Genomic DNA, 8,027 nt, shown 5'->3' on the forward strand with positions numbered 1-8,027 from the left:
CATTTGTGAACTATTTAAGCGTGACTGTAAAACCCAACAGCAGCTAAGACAGAACAAGGAGAGTCTGCTGAGTACCCAGGCAATGGGCATTCCCACCGGACACAGTGGCACCCAGCTTCCAGCCCAGCCCAGCTGTTTGAGTTTGTCCCAGCTCAGCAGGAAGAAAATGAGAAGGGCCAGTCCAAACACTTTTGTTAGAATCAAACAAGACCAAGACCACTTTTAAAGCAAATTGATGAGCTGGAAACCACTCCCTGATTAGCCCAGGTCTGATCAAGGTGGAGGGAGGCAATTTCCTCCTGGATTTCACCTTTCTTTCCTTCTTCCTTCCCTCTCCTCTCCAACACACACTCCCACAGCACTCCACATTTTTAAAAATGTTTTTATAACTCTACTAAGATTCAACCACCAAAGAAAGTTGGAAAATGGGTCTGGATGTGTTTTAGCTGCAGGTCTTACTCCTTTGACTATGTACTAGGGCAGAAGTGAAGATAGAGATGTAAGGAAACCCAGACCGGGATCCAACTCTCTGACTACTCGAGAAGTGACCTTGGGGCTGGGGAAGGTGGGAGAAGCCCCGGAAATGTACACCCCCCCCCCAGTTCTTCCTCACTAGTCGGGAGTGCTGAGCCTCTTGGGAGCTAGTGGGGGAGGGGGGCCTGCGGCTGAGGTGCGGCTCTGGCCTAGGTGCTACGAATACGTACACACTCATTCTCACACACACACTCACACACACACACACACACACACACACACACTCCCAAAGCAGGGAGCCGGCCTTCACTACCCTCTGGGCAGGGCCTCTCATTTTGCAGTCTCAAAAGATCCAGGGACGCGGATAAAAAGCCTGGCACACCTGTCTCGGCCAGAGTTGCACTCCGCTCCAGACATCCCAGCACAGCCAACTCACTAGGACAAGAGACTCGGCTCGGGGCTAGGGGTTGGATGCCCGCTAGGGAATGAGAAGACCAGGATCAAAGCACGACCAGGGTTTGTTAGCTAGGCCTCTCGAGACCCCCCGGGCGCCCTAATTGCGCGCCCTGCAGCCTCCTGCTTGCAGGCTGTCCTGCCGCGCGGGCGCCCGGCCGTGGGCTGCAGAACAGCTGCGAGGCCCGCATGTCCGCCCGCCCGCCCGCAGCCCAGCCCCTGCCGGCGTCTCCGCTGCCCAGCGCTCTGGACCCTCATCGCCCCAGGAGGAGCCCTAGGAGAAGGAGGAGGGGTGGACAGACCCGGTTCGGCTGGGGCTGTCAGGCAGGCCGGGACAGCAGGGAAAGTTGGCCGCCTACTTGGCAAGCACCAACAGCCGACAAGCGCCTCACAAACTGCTCTGAAATCATCCACTTAAAAAGAAAGAAGTTCACACATATCGAATAACGGCTCGGAAGAGGCCACCGTGAAAAATGGAGCTGTTTTTATACAAGTCAGCCCAACGTCTTTACAGATTTTGTAAATTCCTAATATTCCAGAAGGGATTTTGTTTTCCTAAACCAAGTGACACATTTCATCATAGTACATTCTGCTTCAGTAAAATCAGCTCCCTTGGATTTCATCGCTTGTTAAAAAAAGATAAACTTTATTTCTGTAATTTTCAATCACAAAAAAATCTATATTTTTGTCTAAGCATTTATTTTACTGAATCAAAAAGACATGAAAAGAAAAATCATGTTTTACTAATGTATATAAGTGACTTTTTTGGACAACATATAATAAATATGATATATCACTTATCACTCAGTCTTTCCAATGTACATTTTTTTTTTCATATTATGGAGCATGCCACTTTTCCAAAAGAAAAAAGGTCATGAGAAATCAGTGCAAAGTTCTCAGTTACCCTCCTCTTTTCTCTGGGGCAGTCGGAATGTCCACGGCAACGCCCTCTGCCTCGGAATTTGAGGCTGTTCATCTACAATTCTCTCTGCCTGTGTGGTTTCCTCTCCGTGCCCTTCTTTCTTCCCTCCTTACCCCACCCCCCTCCCTCCCTCCTGCCTGTCCCTAAAGTCATTTTTTAAAAAGAACTTGAGGTTTTGTTTTTGTTGATGTTTTCACTTACTGGTCGCACTTTGTGTGGAGTCGGCGTTTTCGCCAGTCACACTCCTGTGCGGGAGCTTTCCAGCCCTGTCTCTGGGGGTGGGGAGATGGAGAGTGGAGGGCCCCCCCTCCACCCGCTGGTGAGTGTCTTCCTCTCTTACTTCTTTGCTTCCCGGTTGGCTGCAAGGGAGGCCGGACAGCCTGGTGCCGGGAGAGGAGGGGCAGCTGTCCGGGTCGGGGAGGGGACAGGGAGGGACAGTGACTTGCTCTTCACCGGGGATGCGGGGTGCCTGGGATGGGGTTGGACAGGGGATTGAGGGCCGGCTGTCCCCCAGGCCCCAGGCCGTGGATGAGCACTCGGGGCACCAGGGGCCGCTGCAGCTGGGGATGGGGTGCAGGAGGAGTCCGGTACATGCTGCTGTACATGGCGGCGGCGGCCGCCGCGGCGGTAGTACTGTCCATGCTGCCCAGCAAGCTTGGGTGGTAGAAATAAGGCGACGGAAACATCCTCTGCAGTGCCGAGTAATTCCCTGCCTCGGCCAGCAGCTCCAGGCCCACCGCAGTCTGCCGCTTCCACTTGGTCCTGAAATAAAAGCAGGCGTGCGTGCACCCTGCAGCTGTGGGCAGTGCCCAGGCACCAAGGCCCATTCTCCCCCCTCACCTGCCTTCTCTTCCTCGGGGAACACAGGAAGACTTAGAGAGCACTGAGAACCAGGAGTGAAGCACACCTCCTTGCCCCCTATCCCACCCTCTCCCTCCCAGAATCACCCAAATCCAAGTCGGTTTCCCAAACGATGCCATCAATGTCTGAGACATTCATAAATAAAATTCTCCAATCTTTGCTACCTTTTCCTGACTTTTTCCTCTGACGTTGCCCCCCCCCCCTTATTGTTTGGCTACTGCCTGAAACTTTCCTGGAGGCCAACGGAGACTACTCTTTCTATAGGCAGTCTTCTCCCTCCTCCTCTAATTTCCTTCCCCAAGTGGCTGCCCAGCAATCCCAGAGTGTCTGCTCTCTGCCCCTCCCCCTTTCCTCCAGGCTGAGTGAGAAGAAACCGTAAACAAAGGGACACAGAGACTCCTGGGCCTTGGACCCCTGGCCCTCTTGGTCCCCAGGGCTGTGGAGACACAGCTCTCTCACCAGCCTGACAGGACCTTACGGCAGGTGTTGGGGGGGGCGGGTTATGAGCCAGGAAACAAGGGTTTCAAAACGGAATTCGTTTGAGGGAGGACTCTCCCATGGGGACAGTACCTCGGGGCCATTCCAGGAGGGGAAAAATGCATTTCAGGATCTTTTCTCCTCTGAGAGAGAGTAACAATCAAAACCTGTGATCAGCTCTTCTCGGTCTCCTCCCTCCCCCACCGCACCCCACTAGAAGAAGAGGCAGCAGGCCTCTGCTCAGATGCCTCCTTCGGAACGCAGGGCTGGTGGGCCCTCCACACCAGGCAGCTCCAGCCAAATTAATAAACATGTCGCCCATTTTAAATTGGCTACAAATGACACTAATGTTTTCCGACAGAATTAGGGTGGCTGAAACCGTATGTAATGAGACAGAAAATTACGGTAAAGATGACAACTGGATGGGCATTTCCAACCACACTTATGGACGATTAGAACACAAATGAGAGAAAAGGAGGGGGAGAGAAAATCGAGACAAGGGAGACAACCGTCAGGCTTGGAAACTCGGCATAACCTCGGCCCCAGACTGCACAGGTTGGGTTCACACTGCAGTTCAGGGGCCTACAAGTACTGTCAGCCCCTTTCCTAATTTCCTTTCAAGGGAAGCCGTGGTTCCTGGAGGGCTCTGAGGTGGCCAGAATAGGGGACAGACCCTCAGTCTAGATGCCTGACCGGCTGCCAACTCTACCTCTCCCAACTGCCTCACAGGAAAAGCAAGGACTTTTAAGCTGAGGCCAGTGGGTCAGCTCTTCCAGGATGGATACAGCCAGACTGTGTGACCGGCTATAGATATTTGGAACCATCCTGGGGCAGGCCCAAAATGGTGCAATGCACAGGTTTTATGGGCCTGAGTGTCTCCTACACCGATGTCACAGTTTGAAAAGGTGTGGCTTGATTGATTTGGGGGCAAAATGGGGTAAATTTCAGCCACTCAGGTTTGAGGGAGAAACTAGCATATGTTAAGGACACTTAGAAGTGCAAAATTCTCCAAACTCCAGCTACCCAACGATCCCTTTCACCTTGGAGGTGTGGCTAATCCCTCCTCCAGCCAGAAAGCCCCCGACTGCCAGCTCAGGGCCCTCTGAGTCCTTAGGGTCTCCGAGGCCAGGAGGGAAGAAGATTGGTGTAGTAATCTTGACCTGGATGGCCAGACGCCTTTGCTCTCCCACATAGCCTCCCTTACCTGCGGTTCTGGTACCAGGTCTTGACCTGGGTGTCAGTGAGATTGAGCGCAGCTGCCAGGTCCATGCGGTCCTGCACACTCAGGTACTTCTGTCGCTCAAAGCTACGCTCCAGTTGATTGAGTTGGTGGTCGGAGAAAGCTGTCCTGGCTTTGCGAGGTTTTTTGGCTCTCACAGGGGGACTCTCTCGGCTACTGGTAATCTCCCGGTCTCCTTCCTCCTTTGTTCCTACATAGAAACCCAGACACGGCCGTAAGGTAGACTGGAATGGGGAAGGATGGAGTGTCCTCCTGGCACACACTTCCACATTCCCAAGCCAGCTGCTGGTCTGGGGGTGGGGGAACCATACTCTGTCATCTTCCTTATAAACATACTTGGACCTTAGCCAGTATGGAGGAAGAGGACCAACTACTGACTAGGGAGTGTGGAGCCTTCTGCAGAGCTCCTAAGAGGGTTCCAAAAGAGTGCTGGATCTTCCCGTCTTTGGAAACGAAAATGAAAAAAAAAAAATACTTTATGATAAAGGGTCCTTTTCTTAATAGTTTCCTTGCCTGGGGGGAGACCCTGTCCCTTTCCATTACTGTTTTCACCCTGACTTCATATTTTCTTATGTGTTAGTTTTTAAAAGGTCTTTCAACTTTTTTTTTATTTTTGAGAAGGGGGCACTTTTTTCATTTTACTTCTCCTGTTTACTAAAAGTTATAGGCATTTGTTTTCCTTTTTTCAGATGCACTTGGGAAATGTTGGATCAAGCTCTCTGCAGCTGCTTGCATCAGGTCTCTTAAAGCTTCAGAAAGAATGTCTCCCAGACACTGCGTTCAGCTCAAAATCACTGAGCCCATCCAGGTGACAGCCCAGAGATTTCCGGATTCTATTTGTCAACTTTGGTTTTTTACTGAAATGTTGGGAAATCGATATGTCAATCCCTCTGTTTGTACCCGTTTTTGCTGCGCTCCTTGATCTTCCCTGCAGGAAGAACCATAATCTCTCTAATTGACCCACTGGGGAGGTTGGTGCACAAAAAATCGCCAGACCAGACTGTACATCTGTTTTGGGCACTATTATGCTAATGATACAATAGTAAAATGAAGAGGCAATATCCTACCTTCCAGACAGTCGGCACACACCTTTCCCAGAGAGGACAAAGATTAATAATAATAATAAGCTTATCAGTAAAGGGAAAAAAGAGAACTCTCCTCATATGTTAAAACTCTTTTGCTATGCAAAGACCAGAACACTTATGAAATTCTCTGGGGAGAAGGTGGGAAAAGGGAGTTGAAGGACAATTCCATTGCCATCTTTTGATTTTACAAAAATAGATATCCAATTCCATAAAATTTTACTTTCATAAATGCTACCTCCCAATTTACTTGTAAGGGGCCAAAACTCTTACTGAAATACAGATATTCAGTTAGTGCCATGGGGTAGGAAGATTATTTTTTTTAATTGGAACTCTATAATTTTTTACCGTGTGGCCTTCCCTATATTAATCACGATCTAATAATTTTTTTAAAAAAGTTTCCCTGTTAATCGCTTCGGAATTTTTCCCTTCGCTAGATCTGATAATTCCCGTTCCAGTGTTCAGAAAATACGGTGTGTAGGAAGAATGGAATGATTTGCATTAAATAATAAGCACCACGTTGTGATCACACCCCTAGGCACTACGAAACACTAAAGTATTTCCCGTCAGATACCCTCCGCCTCTGCCCCCTTCCTAATAAATTAAAATGAAGTAAAACAAAGAAAGGAGCTGGATGGCGGTGAGGGTTGGGAGGTAGAAATGTAACAATAATCAGAACTTGGGACGAGTCTCCAAATCGCACGCCCAGGCCTCCCTCCCGCTTGCAGTTTTTGACCGTGGCGCTATCGCCTTAGAAGCTGAGAATCGCCTTCGAATCCCAGCAGAGATTCGCGGGAGACAGAAGGGGAGACAGGGAAGCAAGAGGAGGAGAAGCTAGACGGCTGAGGGAGCCAAGGCGGCGCGACTCACCGTGGCATTTGATGTCGCTCTGGGACTCTTCCCGCTTGTCGAGTTTGGTTTTGCTGTCCTCCTGCTCGAGCTTTGGCCTGAAGCTCTCGTGTGCTGCGTTGCTCTCCTGCTTCGGGGTGTGGTGGGGAGAGGAGACGCTGGTGCTGTACGGTGCACACGCCGCCAGAGGTTTGCTGTCGCCCAAGATGTCCTTAATTAAAAAAGAAGAGGTGGAAGTCCTGGGGACCGAGGCGGCCGAGCCCAGCTGCTGGGCGGGTGGCTGCGGCGGCGGCGGTTGCGGCGAAGGCTGCAAACTTTGCGTGGGGGCCGCGGCTGGCGGCGGCGGCGGCGGCGGCTGTTGGCTGTGGTGGAGGTGGTGGTGATGCTGGGGGCCGTCCGCTATCACATGCGGTTCCGGGGGCTCCATGGCGACCGAGATAGGAGAGGAAGGCGCCGTTCCTACAGTATCAATCTCCGAACAGGGAGACGGAGTGGCCTGACTCCTAAAATCCGCGGTCCTGGCCTCGCCGAGCGGGCGGAAATCTCCATTCATCAAGCCGGGGCTGCCCGAACTGGCACTGGACAAAATCGTGTCTATTCCAAAACTCGACCCGCTGGCCCCTTCCATTGTTGTCATTTCTACATGAGGTCCACGCCACTCCGCCGCTCCGCTGCCGCCCCGACCAAGCAAAGGAAGCTATCGATCGTAAAGCAGAATGACACGAAACAATGTTGTCGCCGCTTAAAACACAAACAAACAAAAAAAGTGGGGCGGGGAAGGAAGGAAAATTGGGAGGTGGCAATCCGTGGACACTTGCGACACTTTTTTTTTTTTTTACCCTAATGCAAAAAGTAGGAGTTTTGGGGAAAGGAAGATGGGGGGGAAAGTTACAAAAATTGTTGAGGAAGCACCGAGCGTGCGCTCCAGGAACGATCGCGCACGTGGCGCGGCGGTGGCTGCGCAGGAGAGCCAGACGGAGGTGCAGGCAGCAGGAGGTGACCCCGACGCCGCCGCCGCTGCTGCCGCCGCCAGGGTCTGCCCACAGCCTGGCACCAGGCGGCAGCGGCGGCGGCGGACGTGGCAGGTGCAGCGACCGCGAAGCCCGGGCAGCCGCGCGCCCTCGGAGCTGCCCAGCGGCTCTCCGAGGTGTTGGCCGCGCGCGACTCGGACGCCCCGGTGCCGAGTTTCTGAACTTTCTTGGAAAGTTGTGGAGCAGACACTGCCGCAGTGGTCGCGGCAACAGGAGGAGGAGGAGGAAAAGAAGGAGCAGGCACAGGCGGATGAGGTGGCGGAGTCGCGGCGCCGAGCAACTCCAGCCGCTGCCGGGCGCATTCGCTTGTAATCCGGCGGCTAGCGGGCGGCGCCGACCCCCTCCCATGACGTCACGGCCACTGCCGCCGCTCCACGCGCCGCGCCCGGCCCGCGCCCCCGCCGCCGAGGCCGCGCGCAGGTCCTCGCGCCCCCATTGGCCGCGCCCGCGCGAGCGAGCGACGCCGACGTACCGGGAGCCAATGGGTGCTCGGCTCGCGAGCCCGTCAGCGGTCGCAGCTCGGGCCCCGCTGCTCTTTTCAGAACCCGCACGTCCCTTTGCTTGCAACCGAAAGCCAAACAACTAGTCGTACTGTGGTCCCGGCGTCCACAATCACGCGCGAGGGCAAAGGGAGAGAG

At 53.2% G+C, this 8,027-nt stretch overlaps 1 protein-coding gene across 1 annotated transcript; it reads right to left on the bottom strand.

Moving 5' to 3' along the window:
* Positions 1 to 2,037: 2,037 nt before the first annotated feature.
* BARHL2 (BarH like homeobox 2) lies at positions 2,038 to 7,031 on the bottom strand. The gene is made up of 3 exons (XM_027114536.1): positions 6,380 to 7,031; positions 4,392 to 4,617; positions 2,038 to 2,611 (listed from the first exon to the last, which is right to left on the bottom strand). Exons 1-3 carry the CDS (start codon positions 6,993 to 6,995, stop codon positions 2,299 to 2,301), a joined length of 1,155 nt encoding a protein of 384 aa, XP_026970337.1. The 5' UTR covers positions 6,996 to 7,031; the 3' UTR covers positions 2,038 to 2,298.
* Between the last annotated feature and the right edge of the window lie 996 nt (positions 7,032 to 8,027).

The sequence above is a fragment of the Aethalodelphis obliquidens genome, unplaced genomic scaffold, assembly GCF_003676395.1.
Source record: "Aethalodelphis obliquidens isolate GAN/ISIS:26980383/991018 unplaced genomic scaffold, ASM367639v1 scaffold13, whole genome shotgun sequence".
Lineage (NCBI taxonomy): Eukaryota > Metazoa > Chordata > Mammalia > Artiodactyla > Delphinidae > Aethalodelphis > Aethalodelphis obliquidens.